Genomic DNA, 17133 nt, shown 5'->3' on the forward strand with positions numbered 1-17133 from the left:
GCAGATACCCTTTAGTTGTATAATGTACAAAAGGCAATATGTTTGAGTTTAATCAAATTTTCCTTTATTTCCAGTTGTAGTTGGGAAGGGAATGTTGCTGATAAAATACAGTTTGCTCAGTCAACAGTGCTAAAAGAGACTGATAGCCTTAATTAAATTAGGCTAAATGCCAGAATAAAGCCACCATCACAAATACATTCAGCATGACAGATCCACAGGCCCGAAGGTCAGATGTAGTCGCTGCATGGACAGACATTGCCGTTGACACATTGGGAGAGGTGGCTGAGTGATTTGGATCTTCATTTGAGGTCAGTCACACGTCGCAGGGAGCCCACGGTAGGGCTTGGACTTCCCCACTCGATGTACCTCCTGTATTCGCCAGGGCGCAGGAAAAACTGGCGGCCAGTGTAGTTGGGGTGCTCATGGAGGATCCAGTAGCCTTCCATGACATTGACTGACGAGATGTCCCCATTGCGGAATCGATTTCGTAGATCAGGGCAATCTTCATTCAGCTCCATTTCCTGACCACCAAAATCGGAGCGCTCGAAGATCTTCATCCTGTAGTTTCCAGTGTACTGGGGAAGAAGTAATTGGTGTTATATATATTTAAAAAGAAAAGTCTCTCCAAAAATATAAGGCATTGTTGCCTGACATGGCAACACTGGATGAGCCAATAGTGTGAGTTTGGGGTGGGACTCTCTATTCAGCTGAACAATGGCAGATGAAGTGAGTGTTTGAGATATCTGTATGTTCTCATATCATATAAACAAAGTAAACATCCCAAACTTTAAAGACAACAGAAAAAAAAGACAAACAATATTCAAAGAACAGGCATAATTTTCAATGAGCTAGATTCTCATAACCTAGCCATCATAATTCTGTTTTCTACTTCTACTGACTGACTGTAGAGTAAAGACTCACAGGAGGAACCATGCGGCAGGAGCGAATGCAGTCGTTAAATCCAGCCCAGTGCTGGAAATCAGGGTATTCACCCTTGGACAGCATGTACTGGTATCCAGCATAGTTGGGCTTCTCATAGGCCACCCAGCTTCCACTTTCTACTCGGATGGAGTTGCAGCGAGAAAAGTGGGCATGCATGTCAGTAAAGTCTCCAGTGCACTCATAGTGACGGCCCTGGAACTTTTTGTCTTCAAAGAAAGTAATCTGTTGGATGGATGTAGAGAAAGAAAAATACATGATTACAGGTACACTTTAAGTCTGAAGTTACCATTCTTCTTACTGCGTCAGATTTTTTGTAAGTTATATTCAGAAAACCTGAATAATTATTTTTTTTATATAACTATTTTAAAAAGTGAATATTTTATTGTATTTATTATTTATTATTATTATTATTATTTGTCTTTTGTATGACACTAAAGTCTACACTATACAGATTTAATCTTAAACATATTAACTAAACTCAACAGAGCTACCTTAGGCTAAAAGCAGTTTCTCTCTTTCTCTTCTCACTTCATTGTTGGAATGAATATTTTCTACAATTTAAAGCAATTGATCATCTTAAGATGCTTGGAACCATGGCTTTTAATAACAGAATAGGATGGATACAGTCAAGAACACTTTTTTTGTACAATTAAGGGTTGGGAACATATTATTACTTTAAAAATACATATCTAAAGTGTTCATATTAGTATATTTTGAAAGGGTATCGCCCTGGTTGAGTATCTTTTTTTTTCTTTCTGAGAGTGTACCCTTAGTGAAAGCATATATAACACGAAACTCAGATTACCATATAATTCAAAGAAAATATTTATAAACCATTCAAAATGTATTATTTTCCTTCTCCATTAAAAAAATAACAGCTGTTATATATATATATATATATATATATATATATATATATATATATATATATATATACTTTTTTCATATTAATTTTTAAGAGTTAAAAGCATATATATCCTAAAACCACAATCTATATCATTTACAAACACAATTTAGTCACTTACCTTGGCCATTGTGACTGTTCTCCGAGCAGACAAAACCATTTCTGAGGTCAGGACCTCTTTATAGACCCGGCATGGATCAGGGCTTTGTGTGTGACTCACAAAACTCTGTCTGGTCAGCACAATGTGTTCTATAGAGTAGATGCAACTGTAGATCAGCCAGTGTGTGCCCCCTTTTGTGTCTTTGCAAGTTTCTCTCTCTCTCTCTCTCTCTCTCTCTCTCTCTCTCTCTCTCTCACTCTCCAACTGCAGTTTTCAGTGCTTGACAAAAAAATTTGCAAACTCTGCTTTTAGTTGCTTCAGGGCTTTACATGTAAAAGCCATGAACTGGCAGGGACATATAAATGAAGTTAAAATGCTAATATGAAACTGGGATATGAAGTGATTTCATTAAAATTGTCCTCCCACATAAGTACAGTTCTTTTTTTATCAGCTTGTTTTATGGTTTGTAATGTGACTAAAATGAATTCTTCAGCCACATCAGATTTATAAAGTTGAGTTTGGCGTGAAACTGACATGTCTTCCTTTTGATGTGTACTGGGCAATGCATCAATGGATCCTTATTCGAAAAACAACTGGCAAGCTGAAGAAATTTTCTGTTTCCTACACTACCAAATAATTCAAAGTGTCATGAAGAAAAGATAGCATAGAAGAACCATTTTAATCAGTTTTAACGTCTTTAATGGTCATAAAAAAGACACCGTTTACATTAAACTGCTCCTCATTCTCCTAAAGGAGCCAATCATGGGATTCATGCAACCCCATTCGCTGCAGGCTCTGTACTCTCCGGGCCGCAGGAAATACTGACGGCCTCTGTAATTGGGGTGCTCGTAAAAGATCCAGTAGCCCTCCATACAGTTACAGGAGTAGATGCCGTGGTAGCCAAAACGGTCCTGGACATTGGGGCAGTCATCTGTGAACTCCATCATGTGTCCGTACATTTCAGGTCTGTTGTAGATTCTCATGCGGTAGGCACCTCTGTACTGTTGTGTGGGGAGAAAAAACAGCAGTTAGGGCTTTAGAGGAATCAATAATCAGGGCAACGCAGAGACATTTGAGAGACCAGTTGTCAGAACGTTTGGGAGAAAACCTTGAACATTCTTGATGTCGCTGTTGAGACTGAGCCTTTGAACATGACTTCCTGCTGTAAACGTGCAACTTTCAAAGATTTTCAAGTAGACGTTTAGTCATTTTTGTCGAACAAACTCTAGTGACAGTGTCATGATTCTTCCACTGCCAAAAACAGAGATGAATGGAATTATGATGAGCTGCGCAGTCATCGGAGTGCATCTTGCTCCATTTCAAATAACTAAATCTCCTGGTGGACCTGTGAACCTGTTTTTCCCTGCATATATGAATTACTTCAAAGGGCCTGTTGATTGACGTTGCTTTTTTTAAAGGTGTCTAACTGCGTGAAATAAAACCCATCAGTTTGATTGACTTACTGGGGAGAACATCTGACAAGATCTGATACAACTGTTGAAGCCCATCCAGTGGTGAAAGTTAGGATACTCCCCACGGCCCAGGACGTACTGATACCCCATATAATAGGGCTTCTCGTAGCCCACCCAGTGACCCCCCATGACCCGTATGGAGTTGCAGCAGTTAAAGTATCTAAAGGTGTCAGTGCAGTCAGCAGAGCACTCATAAGAGCGCCCCTGGAAGTTGGAGCCTTCATAGAAGATGATCTGAGGACAGAAGGAAAGAGTATGTTAGCAAGGAACAGAGGAAATAATCTACGTCTAATCTAAGTGGTGAATGAATATCTTATTTTGTCCAGTCTTATGTGAAAGTAACATATAATGGCAAAACATCCATGGATGGTCTACTATTAGTCTATCTAGTTTGAATTGTGAACTTCATTTCAGACTATATAGTCTTCTGGTTGTTCCAAGTTCATGTCCCTAATGTAGCAAATGATGTCTTGTGAAAATACCAATTCTAAACATTAAGAATCAAGCTACAACTGACAGCGCCTACCTTTCCCATGGCTGCAGAGCAGGATGTCCACGCCGTTCTGCCGTACTGCCATCGAGGTCCTGATGGACCTTTTATACTCTTCATCAGACGTATACACACTACTGCCAGAGGCACGTCACCGAAACTAGAGTTTACCTTTGTAAACGTCACATACCTTTCCATTATTCATTTCTCTAAAGACAACTAAAGCCACATTCCCATTATTCCCGAATGCTAGAGTTTACCTATACAAATTCCCCTCACCTCATGAGCCTCACCAGCACACCAAGCCTTGTTCACCCATGACCTGGTGATGTGCTCTTTTCATAACTGGCCACAAAAGGATCAGGAGGCATTATAAACAGGCCTTTCTGTATATGGCACAATGTGGAGTAAAAGTGGCATGTAAACAAATTTAACAGAATGCACAGGTAACCCTAAAACTGAGTCCTCAGACAGCCGACGGGGGGATGCTAGGAGGCTTTCAAATTTTGAGAAGAAAAGATTATATGTCTGTCAAAATTAACATGATAATCAGTTTATCGATTTATATATATAAACAACTTGTTTAGTATAGCATAAAATTCTTATTTTATGAAAAATGAAAAATGAAACAAAATGTAGGCGAACTTTGAAAAAATTTGATATAAGACGGATGTTTAAAACACAAATTATTATTAAATGAATAAGAAATATTTCTGACTCTTTACTACTTCTAGATTACTCTACTTATCTACTAATCTCTACTAAATCACTGATCAATAATAAAGAAATTTGCCCAATTTTTAATTTGGAAAATGTTTAAAAATCCAAATTTCCCTTCACTTTTTCCTTCCATTTGTTCATGTGAACTGCATTCCTCTCGAGACCGATAAAGCAAACGTTCATCACATGTTTTGAAATCCCTATATGGCAGAACTCGTTCTCTATAGCTTTGTTTCTGATGTCATCATCAAATATGTGAGAAACACAACTGTCACCTTCTGTTTAGATTGAGGCAAACCAGCTTGACAGACATTTTGTCAACCAGTTGGTCCGGAGATTTTTATTGAATTATTCATTTTTAAATACTAATCACAGAGCAGTTGAGAGTGGTTTCATCACAGCACACATTATAGTCCTACTCGTGTCTATTTTTCCAGGCATGTGCATTTCAGGTGCTTATCTAAGTGATTCTGACACTATTGATTGTTCTGCAATGTGTTGACATAACCTCCGACAATATGTTGCCTTCTTTTGCTTCCATAGCCTGAAGAGTCGCTCTGATGCAAGGTCTTCATAAGGCTGTGCTGGGGTGGGTTATACATTTCATGTGTTTGTGTTTGTGTTTGTGTTTGTGTTATTGTGTGATGGTTGTTTCAACTCTAGGACAGTCGACTCTGGCATGTAAGCAAACCCCTCAGCTGACAAGCAAAAGGCCAAAGAGTGTTGGCCTTGTGTTTCTATTCTTTTCAAAGCTGAGCTTCACCCTCCACATCTCTCCTTTCATCAAGATGAGGAGCAATGCTTTTTTCTTTTTTTTGTATTGTTTTTTTGTGCCGGATTTATTAAAGAGAAAGACAGCTTTTGTAAAACAATAGCCATGCTGTTCTTTGATAGCCACTCTGGAATCATTTTAAAACGCAGCCCAGAGAGTGAGAGAAGTTATAGTTAGCGCTTTGTTTCTTTATCTTTCAATGGCTTGAGCTGACAGTCACAAACATTATTAACATGTCTGATCTCAAATATGTAAAAAGTCTAAAGACTGATCTTCAGAGATCACACTGAAAATCTATTTTAAACCTGGAGATCAACAGAGTGTTTTAGGATTTGAAAAAAATTAAAACAAAGAAACGTAATGACATCAAATGGATGATTAAAATGTAATTATTAGTAAATAGATATAGTTAAAGAAGATATATTTAAGGTACTGTTCTATTTCTAGATCACTTAACTAATAAGCAAGTTTATGACATTGACAACTTAACAAATTTTTTTTATGTATTTTAGACAAAATGCCGATATCTCAAGAAATTCTGAAATTCATTTCAACTTTTGAGTGTTACATTTCCACTCGTTATTTTATACTGGTGCTGTAATTTCTACAATAAAACTTTTGTAAATACACTACCTGTTGAAAGTGTCAAAAGTGATTTATTAAATTTTTTTAGCAGCAATTTATCCAGTCTTCAGTGTCACATAATCCTTCAGAAATCATTCTTATACAATGATTTAGTGCTCAATAAAAATAGTTGTTATCATACATGTGGTGTAATCATATGGAATAATGGATGTAAAAAAATTAGCTTAGCTCCTCACAGGAATAATTTAAATTTTAAACTAAGATAAAATAGAAAAGTTATTTTAATTATAATAATATTTCACAATAGATTTTACTAATCAAGTAATCAAGTGGGGGGGGGGGGGGTATTAAATTAGAACAATAAAAATAGCATTGCCACTAGTGGTCTCAGACTTTTTAGACCAAATTGTATAAATGATTGACTAGTGTTATATCTTTTGTGAGAAATTGTCTTTTAATCCAACTTTCGGTCTCCTCCTTTTTTCAGCTTTTTTTCTTGGCTTAGTTAGCGATTACTGTACCACATGTACTCTACACTACAGGAATGGTTCTCTCACATCACAGGCTTGCAAATAGTAATCTTGAAAGCACTACAAGACATTTCATCCCCACACGGGGCGAAATACTTCAAATAAGCCCAAGCTTTCTCTCCTGGTTCCCCCCGGAGAACAAAAAGCCAACACTTAAGATCTTTTGCTGCCTCTCCGGTTGAGAGAGACGAGGAGAGAGAGAGAAATGGAGAGAGTTGCTTTGGACAGAGACAGAACGCAACAGTACAATGTTATCACATAAGACTATTTTTATTGTGAGGTGATCAAATGTGACACTGGACCACAAAAACAGGTATAACAGTGAATAAAAAAAAAAATAGATTTATACATCACCTGAAATCTGAATAAATAAGCTTTCCATTGATGTTTGGTTTGTTAGGACAGTATTTGGCCGAGATACAACTATTTAAAAATTATGAATCTGAGGGTGCAAAAAAATCTAAATACTGAGAAAATCGCCTTTAAAGTTGTTCAAATTAAGTTCTTATAAATGCATATTATTTGTCGAAAATGAAGTTTTTATATATTTACGATAGGAAATTTACAAAATATCCTCATGGAATATGATCTTTACTTAATATCCTAATGATATTTGGCATAAAAGAAAAATTTATCATTTTGACCTATACAATGTATTTTGGGCTATTGCTACAAATATACCCCAGCGACTTAAGACTGGTTTTGTACTCCAGGGTTACAAATGTGCAAGATACACTAATTCCATTTATTTACAATGAGGTCCAAAAAAAATCTCAGACTGCTAATTTATTAATTATCATCATAACTTATTTATTTATTTATTTACTTCGTTAGTAACCTAAATAGTCCAGAATCTTAAATTTTTCTTATTCAGCTTAAGTTTTATATATATATATTATGTAATTTATTTATATTTATTTTTCTCAACATGTCTAACAGCTTGGTCTCAGACTTTTGTTCAGTAGCTATGTAGCTATGAACCTGGCTATTTTTTAGTTCATCTAAAAACTTAAAGGACTTTGAAAACGACAAAAACGAAAATGGTCTAATTTAGTGACATTACAGGAAAGGCTAAGAAGACTCTTTTAATGCTTGATAGACAAAATGGCAAACAAATACACTGCTAATTTCTTGATTATGGCATTAAATTGGAATTGTATGTATAATCTTGAAACAGGCAGCACGCAGCACCCAAGTAAACATAATTCATTTTTATTATTTCATGGTTGAAGACAATATGCAGTGGACTTTGCAGTCCCAGATATGAGTATTTACAGAAACCATTGGTGTGGGTTCTTATACAGGAAATGTGTAATTTCAAGTACTTTATGGTTCTAGGACAAAAGCTCTGCCCTAGTGAATGGCAGCTGCCGCTTCTCTCCAATTAGCCTTGTGAGTTTGTAAGAACGGGCCTTAATCTGCTGTTGAAGACGGTGTGATGTGGCTGGGTGAGGCAGAGCCTCGTGTGTGAGGGGGAGGAAGACTGAGAGATCATCCTCCTGTTGTTGTGCAGAGCCGCAGACGGGCCCTGTCTGTCCCTGCCAGCACACCAGCCTCGCTATCGGCTGCGCCAGACGGTGCCTACGCTTGCCGGCCACTCTGAGAGTGTGCCAGGGACGGCTTTGTGGAGATGTGTCTGATGTGCTCCATCTTTTGTTTTGGAGGATAATTAAAAGAGGAAATAGTTGTGGAATATACACTGAAGAAGGAAGGGACTGGGGGCGCTTCTGAAGCCATTCAAATAATGGATGTGGTTATTATTTAGTTTATAATTTGTTTACATATTTTGTGTCTCTCTCTCTCTATCTCTCTCTCTCTCTCTCTCCTTCGCTCTATTTGGGCAGTTTTATAAAACTTTTCCTTAAAGGGTCTAAAGATGACTTTAGCCCCAGATTTCATTTAACATATGAGCCATCCGTTTGTTCGTTCTTTCATTCATTCGTTCATTTAACACTGCATAAGTTTGAAGCTTAATATTTTTGTGAATAAAATAGCCCTAAAAAACAAAATAGCTGATTTTGATGTCATTTTATATAATAGAATAATTTTTTTAACCTTTAGTAGCTTTTGAGATATTTCAACATATATATAACTTGGTATTTATTTAAATGTTATTATAGATAATACTTATATTAAATGTTATTTAACCAGCGTTATTTATCAATTTCTTTAATTTATTAAAAATAATTATAATTTTTATTGTCATATTCTGGGACCAGGAAAAAAAAGTAAATCAATAAATCAAATTTTCCTTAAGGGGGTCTTTAACCTTGTTGTACCCTTTGATTATGCTCATGCATTCTAATGGCCACCTTTTTTCCTAAATTCAGGTGGTCCTCATCTTTTAGCTATTCTTCAAAACTTATCCCAGATTAACATGCTCAGATCCAAAATCAAACACGAGTATGCATTATGGGTTACTGGGTTTGTCTTCCTCACATCTCCTTTTCAGATGAAACAGAGCGGTCCAGGTAAAGACAACCCTCTCACGTGACATTCCCCCCACCGTCCCATGGCTCAGAGTTTAAAGAGTAAGTTTCTTTTGTGTGATCTGCCCTCATCTCAAAACAGTCTCTGTGTTTACTGACACATGACAAAAAAAAAAAAAAAAACTCAGATCTTTTCATCTCCTCTTTTAGAAGGAGGAATCTCCTTATGATGCATTCGTGTGTTTAAGGCAGAGGCTGGCAACAACACACGCAACTTCAATAGAGCGCCTTGAACACAGGGGGAAAAGGTGCACCCGAGCTGCCGATCTACCCCAACCTTTCTACAGCCTTAAATATATAATCACATATGATGCCATTTTTTGCTTCTTCAAATTTGGCATCAAAGTAAATGTGTTCTGACAACAGTTAGTGACAAGGGCTCCAAAGGAAAAGAGGAAAGTCGGCCGTACCACACCGTATCAATTATTGATCGTGCGGCTCTCGACCTGAAAGAAAGAGAGAGAGAGCATTGTCATAATGAAATGTGTGATTTTTTACTAAATAAAAAAAGAATAGATAAAGGTCGTCCCATTGTTCTGAAGACTTATGAGTTTGATTGACAGCCTGCAAATTCTCTTCGTTCACTCGTAAAGGAGATCAAAAGAGAGTTCTTCTCTTTGCCCAAGGCCACTTGCAATTTATTTAGAAGCCCTGCGCTTGTGTCCCAGCAGGTATCACTGCCGAACCAAGCCACTCAGGATAATCACAACTTTAAGCTGTCTCTTCTCCTCGCTTGCTTTCTTTGTCAAATTAATGTAGCTGAGAAGCTGGTTCAGTTTCTTAGCTTTAACAACAACAATATTTTGAAATCGTCTCTGATTAAAATAACAAAACTGAATCGGAAAGTGCAGTAGGGACCAAAATCCACATGCGACATCAGAAAATCACAGATTCGAAATGTAATCAAAACCTGGAGTAATTGAGCCTTGTCTTTCCAAAACATGTTTTACACATTCAAGATTCTGCTCTATTTGTAGGTCAAAGTGTGACATTGATCATGTGATCTCCTTTCAGTCCTCTGGATCATTTCAAATCATGCTGAAGAACATGAGCATCAGATTTATATGGAAGTTCATACAGATCAAGTGCTCCTGTCAAACACAAGTAAGACATTTGTGTTACTTTTCACTCAAACTGTTGTTATGCTTGTAATATAATCTGTAATAAAAATATAAAATTCATTAAATCAATTAAATAAATAATTTCCACCTTACATAAACTCTTGACAAATACTGGATTCAGTGCATGCATAAAATCTCTGTTTTATTTACATTTACTTTGGTAAAAAAAAAAATAGATTATTGGAGTACATTTTACAAGAAAATACTACCATAAAATATCATGTTTCAGTGTGTTAATTACCTTTCTTTGTAACTGTGAAATTCACTAGGAGTTTCTGAGTAAAAAATGCAATCGATGGTAGTGGAAGAAGCCACTCTGCTTTGTAACCAGCAGAAAATAACACTGTTTATTTCAAAGGGATGCAGCAGTTCTTGTGAGCAGCAGAAGGCTTGAAGAAAAATAGGGCATTCATATGGGAGCAAGTGAAGGCATGAAGAAATAAAAGAAAATAGAGAGCAGTGTGAAATTCCTTTTGAGTGGTTTTAAATGAAGTAGCGTTTGAAATGAAATGTTTTGTTCACCTTCGTGCTGGTGCACCATATCTCTCAAAGAATGTTTGAAAAACCTTACGCATCACATTAATAATACACAGGAGGACGCTTAATGGGGTGTGTGGCTCGTCCCCATATCGATAATGATGAAACTGTACTGATGAAACTCTTCACCCCCGTTTTAACACCCAAACGTGCTGCACAGATTAAACTCTGTTCTGTAAATGCCTTCAGTCTGGTTAAACTAGAATGACATAGTGTGACAAAGTGATAACAAGATTCACTACACAACAACAAAAATCAATATGATATACTGATAAAAGATAAAGTCTGGAGCATATCATTTTTAAATAGTATACTTGATTTTCTTTTTGCTTTTTTGTTGCAATATAGTGTATTTTTATTTTATTTTTAATATGAAATATTACTACAATAGTCATTACTAATTGTGACCTGGTCAATTATTGATTTACATCTATGTATTTTTATTGTGTTTGTATGAGGCATGCAAAGTAAGATTGATGTGAGGATGCAGAGAATTTAGACTACATAATAAAGAATGCTAATTACATAATGAAGTTTATAAGGTTAGAAGAAGAATACATAAAGATTAAATAATTATTAAAATGATGTAATCAGTCACATCAAATCTGCTGCTGCATCGTTTGAACACTTTAAACCGTTTCCCTTTCACACCACTAGAGTGCAGTAGAGCTTTAAATGTGCTCCCCGCTATCCCTCTCTCCACGGTATCTCTCTTTATTTGTCAAATAATTCCTGGAAGAAGTGTGCAGGCAGATATGTATTTACTGTCTGTGTCATCTCTCTGTGCTGTAAATCCTATCAGCTGCAGCAGGTGCTGCGCTGGGCTCAGGTCGTTTTAAACAGCAGCTGTGAGGGAGCTTGACCTGGAGCACAGGCCATTCATAAACACACAAACAAAGATATGTGCACACACAGCACACATGCACATATGTAAAAGCCTTTTGTTTTTGGTGCTACAACAATATTCTGGTGTGTTCCATGCTGGGATATACGCGGACACGAGACTGTACGTTAAATTTTTAATGAGAAATATAAATGTAGATAATAAAAAAATATAATACTTATTACAATCGCAGCAATCCTGTTTATTTCCAAGGAATCCTGATGCTGACAGCGTAGGCTAAATCACGTCATAATTATTTAAATACAAGGAATAAAATGAAAAATAATTTCCATTACAATAGAGCTTAATTTTTGACAGAAATTAAAAAGAAGCTGTGAAGAGTGTGGTCAGTGATGTTTACCAATCAGCAAACCAACTTTCCGTAGACAAAAACTCAATTAAAGAGTTTTAAAAGTTGAGAGTTGTGAAAATTACGTGATTTGGGACCTTTTAAAGGTGCGCAACATTGTAAAGACAGCGTTTCTATAAGGTCTTTACCGCCAAAGTTGAGACAAAATATTTTACAAAACCTAGTTTTGAGTATATTTTTTAATTGTACATTTACATATATTTCAAATAATAAAAATGCTATGCCTTTGTATGTCAGAAAGAGTAGTAAACTATGTTAGTATGATATTCGGTAGTGTGGTCTACTACATTGTTATCATATGACCTCATATGAACACAGTCAGGATATGTAAAACAACATTTCCAAGGAATGCTGATTCTGACAGAGTAAATTATATCATAATTATTTAAATGCAGAGAATAAAATAAAAAATCATTTTCATTAGTTAAGGCAGCGGCATATTAATTTTTTTTTGACAGATATGAAATATAAGCTTTATAGTAGGCCTATGTTCAATGGATACTAGCCTACTGTTGTTTACCAACAATAGTCTACCAATTTTTCTTTGTTTTACCAAGTTTTAGTTGTTGTGAGTTGTGACAGTTGTGGGATTTAGGACCTTTTTACAGTGCGTTGCATTGTAAAGTCTGTTGTTCCTCACAGCCTAGTTTTCATCAGCATTAAATTTGATAAGGTCTATTCTTCACCTCCAAAGTTGAGACAAAATATTTTATACAAATCAGTTTTGAGTATACAATTTTTAATTAACATTTAGGTTTATTTATTTATTTTTTTAAAGATATATTTCTGTATTTTAGTATGCTATTAGGTAGTGCACTGCACTCACTTCATTTGTTAAATGACCTCATAACATTGTATGTGCAATTCAGTGAATGTGGTGTCCAAAAAGATCACTGCTTTTTAAATCTAATTTTATGAACTCGGTTCATAAAATTAGCAAAACTATTACTGCTGGTTTTCATGTGTCACGCATTGCAATGTGGTATATTATATGCCAGAGCTATATATGCCAAAGTTAATATGTGATATGGTTAGGCCAAGCATAGAGAAAATGAACATATTTTAGTATTATGTTAGCATGCTAATTATTTTGGTTTTGCTACTATGATCGTCTTGGCTTTAACATACTAATAGCTTTGGAAAATTAGGCGTGTGTCCTCAGATTTGTTTCCTACCTTAGGATATGCTTTCATGAAAACATTATCCCTGTTATTTCGATAAATGCAACTGCTATGATTGTTTTAAGAGCTGCAACGCTTTCATGTCATTTGAAAGACTGACACTGGTCCGGGTCATGATTGTGTGTGTAAGCAGAAGCTCAGTCTCAGTTGGTGAACTGGTTAGAAGTTTGAGATTGTTTCAAAGGCCTGAAGAATCAAGAGCGACTTGCAGCAGCATCCCTGGAAATGCCTGCGGGTCCTCTGAGAAGATCACCAAATTAAAAAAGGCAGGCAAATAACACCAATTCCCACCATCAATACCGTGGTTCTTATTCTTTTTGCTTTTAACTTTTGTTTTCCCCTTCTTTCGCTCTCTCTCTCTACTCCCATCACACTGTTGTTTTCTTAGTATGTTTTTCTCTCGTTCCGCCTTTTCTGTCGCTGAGCACTGCAGCCACTTTCAAAGGCTCGGCTGTCACGCGCTGGCTTTGAGAGCTAGTTTAATTTTTAACGTACATGTTGTCAGGGTGCCGTCAGCTGTGATTGACAGGTTCGTCCCAGAGCAGCCCTGCTTGGCAGGCTGGCGTCTTTTGTCAGAGAGAGCGAAGAGAAGCAACAAAGAAAGTAGAAGAGGAGGAAAAAACACACATAAATAAATCACCCACTTAGACTTTTCAAAAGAGATTCAATTAAACCAATCTTAACATTGAGCTTTTTCATATATGTAAATGGAATCTTAATATTTCCTTTTGTTCTAAAACGGAGATCCAGTTCAGAGCATAAGTCTCTTTGAAAAGTGGAGAAGAAAACGCAATAAACATAGGTTGGAGATACAAGTATTTTGCAATATATAATTTGAGAAATATTGACACAATCACCTTTAAAGTTGTCCAAGTTCTTAGCAATGCATATTACTAATCAAAAATTAAGTTTTGATATATTTACGATAAGAAATTTACAAAATAGCTTAATGGAACATGATCTTTACTTAATATCCTAAAGATTTTTGGCATAAAAGAAAAATCGTAATTTTGACCCATACAATGTTTTTTTTTTTTTTTTGGCTATTGCCAAAAAATATACCCCAGCGACTTAAAACTATATCTATATAAAACTATATCATCCACTCCTCTAGATATCTGTTTTGCTATATTTATCTAGATAGCATGAAAACCATAGGATTAGTAGCTACTTGAGGCTATTTGAGCATCAACCGAGCTGACACAATACATCATGTGCTTACATAAGCAGTTATATACATGGCCTTAGATGATCTTTCTGCAGACTCGAAAGAATCTTAGAAGTGTATCTGAAGAGTTCAGATGCAAGTGACGTCTGAAATGTTCATCTAAAATTAACATTTTTATCAGGCTCCTATGTTTAGGTTCAGTAATTGTACTTTAATGGCAATATATAGGTCCTTTTCTATGCCATTAAAGTGAAATAACTGAACATAAATTTAGGAGCCTGATAAAAATGCTAATTTTTGAAGAACATTTCAGATGGCTTTTTCATCTGAACTCTTCATTTGCAGATCAATTTCTCTGTTTTGTCTCTCCCAGTCCGATGAGATGAAGACATGAGGCTCCTCTAATGTAAACACTGAGTAGGACAGTCTTTGGAGTGTCAGGATTCTGACAGTACCACCGCGAGCCAGTTCATCTCTGTGCATGTATCCACACTAGCCATAACTGTTTGAGAATGAAAAGAGCAGACAAGGAGTTCACAACTGCACTCAAAATGCTAACAGTATGGAGTTGTCCTTGCAACATGGGATTTGAGTCATTTAATTTCACTTATTTTAATCAAAACCAAAAGCCACAGAATGTAGTTTTTACTGCCTCTTTTGAAATTCATTTTTGTTGGGTTCTTTTAGAGCAGTGTGGATTCAGTGTGGTTTGTGATGCTGGTTGAAATGATTCTTTTATGAAAAATAACTACAGTGGATGTCTTTTTTCACCCAGCTGTATTTCTTTATATTTTTATGTCACTGATTGCTCCTTACATACCATTCTATTAAATTTCAAAAAAGGGATAGGTCACTTCAAGGCTTTAGAAAAATGATGGCTCCAATAAAAATAAAAAAATTCCCAGGGTCATTTCTTTTTGTTATGTGTCGTTTTATGTTGTGTCCTTTATTTGTTCAATAGTTTGGGGTTGGTTAGATGTTTTTGAAAGACGCTTATACTCACCAAGCAAATTTTATTTTTATGAAAAATACAGTAAAAACAGCAATACTGCGAAATAATATTACAATATAAAATAGCTGTTTTCTATTTTAATTTTTAAACATATTCAAATATTTAATGTATTACATGTGATTACGTGTTGAATAAAATTATTAATTTGTTAAAAAAATAAAAAAATCTTACTGACCTAAAACTTTTATGTCTAAAAGGGTATAACCGACTTTTAGGTCAAGTTCTTGCAATTATGGCACATCTTAATACATTTCCACATTAAATATTTAAAACTTTATTGCTAGAACTAAATTTTAATGCGAGGGGTCTTTTTGCCAGTTTTGGGGGCCACACATGATGCCTGAGTGTCTAGCACCCTGTCTGGGATCTTTTTAAATAGAAACACATCTTGCATTTGATAACGTCTTGACATTTGACAGTCTGTTCAGACCAATCAAATGAAGCAGACTTTTCCTTTCTTCAAGCCGTCTAGAGGAGCAGCATTGGGGAAAAATAGTCCTGTCACTCCTCAGAAGCCTATCAAAGACTGCCTTAGCCACAACGATCAACTTCTGATAGCGCTGCCGCCGCCCCCTTTTTTATTTATTCATTTTATTTATTTATTTTGTAAACCAGCCTGTTGAGACATCACAGCTAACACCAGAGCTAAACCATGATGGGATGAAGTGCCCCACTTTCCTCAGAGAAGCGGTGGGTTGTTTTTGTCTCACGGATGGAGGGAAGCGATCGTGACACTCTGTCAGTCACGACAGAGCCAGAATATCAGGGAAACAGGATGAAACCGCTTCCTGGTCATCACCTTGCTCCCTCGTTATAAAAGTAAAGCAGGGATCGCATTATATATGTGAGTTCCTCCAGTGAGGGTACTCTTAAAAGAAGCAACAAAGCTTCCAGTCTCCATGGTTACATAATTTATAGCAGCCAAATTCAAACAAAATTTAACACATTGCCATTCATCTAAGGCCACGTGTATAAGAGCACAGTTAACTCCAAAGTGATAAATTAATAACACTGCACCAGGGTATTATGGGATATGAGCATGTTTAATGATTCTGTTTGACAACAAAAGGAAAGTGTCTGAATCCCAGAGAGTCACCAGCGCCTTCCTTTTCTTTTGCTACACTATAACCCTGTATGTACAGTTGTTAGATGATATGATAAATACCATCATGAAACTGACAGTTCTGGTCCTGGATGAAAATGGGCCATCTTAAAATAGTAAAAGCTTTTATATAAAACACCTGTTCATCTTGCTACTATGCATATCATCGTGTTATTGTATGCGTCAGGAACTGCGTATTTTGTTGCCACCAAATCTTGGATCATTAAAAAAAAAAATTTGGAAAGAAGTTCACTAAGGCTACATTTATTTGATCAAAAGTACAGCAAAAGGGAATCGTGTGACATTGCTAAAATAACCATTTTATTATTAGTATTTTAATTCCATGAGAATAAATTTAATATATTTATTCCAGAGCTACCAATTTTCAGCAGTCATTTCTGCAGTCTTCAGTGTTATATGATTCTTCAGAAATCGTTCTAATATGCTGATGGGATGATTTTGTGCTCAGTAAAATACATTTTTATTATCAATGTTTTTTTTATTTATTTTTATAATAACCATTTTGTTAGGAATAGTTAAAAAAAGAACAGCATTTAATATACAATAAATAAATAAATATCCGATATTTGGACTTTTAATTTTTAATTATCTTATTAAAGTTAGAAAAGAGTCCTCCCTGTTGTTGTTTTTTTCAGATGTCAGTTTCACAATGTCGTTTTCAGACTTATCTTTGATTCACTTTTTGTATCATTGAACAAAGAATATTAAATGTGGTAGAAGTATTATTCACTAAT

At 35.8% G+C, this 17133-nt stretch overlaps 2 protein-coding genes across 2 annotated transcripts; both read right to left on the reverse strand.

Moving 5' to 3' along the window:
* Positions 1-41: 41 nt before the first annotated feature.
* On the reverse strand, positions 42-2124 carry LOC132122349 (gamma-crystallin S-1-like). The gene is made up of 3 exons (XM_059532499.1): positions 1968-2124; positions 922-1164; positions 42-575 (listed from the first exon to the last, which is right to left on the reverse strand). Exons 1-3 carry the CDS (start codon positions 2004-2006, stop codon positions 300-302), a joined length of 558 nt encoding a protein of 185 aa, XP_059388482.1. The 5' UTR covers positions 2007-2124; the 3' UTR covers positions 42-299.
* Positions 2125-2622: 498 nt separating this feature from the next.
* crygmxl2 (crystallin, gamma MX, like 2) lies at positions 2623-4070 on the reverse strand. The gene is made up of 3 exons (XM_059532498.1): positions 3945-4070; positions 3410-3652; positions 2623-2947 (listed from the first exon to the last, which is right to left on the reverse strand). The coding sequence occupies exons 1-3, from the start codon at positions 4026-4028 to the stop codon at positions 2669-2671; spliced, it is 606 nt and encodes a 201-aa protein (XP_059388481.1). The 5' UTR covers positions 4029-4070; the 3' UTR covers positions 2623-2668.
* Positions 4071-17133: the final 13063 nt, after the last annotated feature.

This window comes from Carassius carassius, chromosome 40, assembly GCF_963082965.1.
Source record: "Carassius carassius chromosome 40, fCarCar2.1, whole genome shotgun sequence".
In the NCBI taxonomy this organism is placed as follows: Eukaryota; Metazoa; Chordata; class Actinopteri; order Cypriniformes; family Cyprinidae; genus Carassius; species Carassius carassius.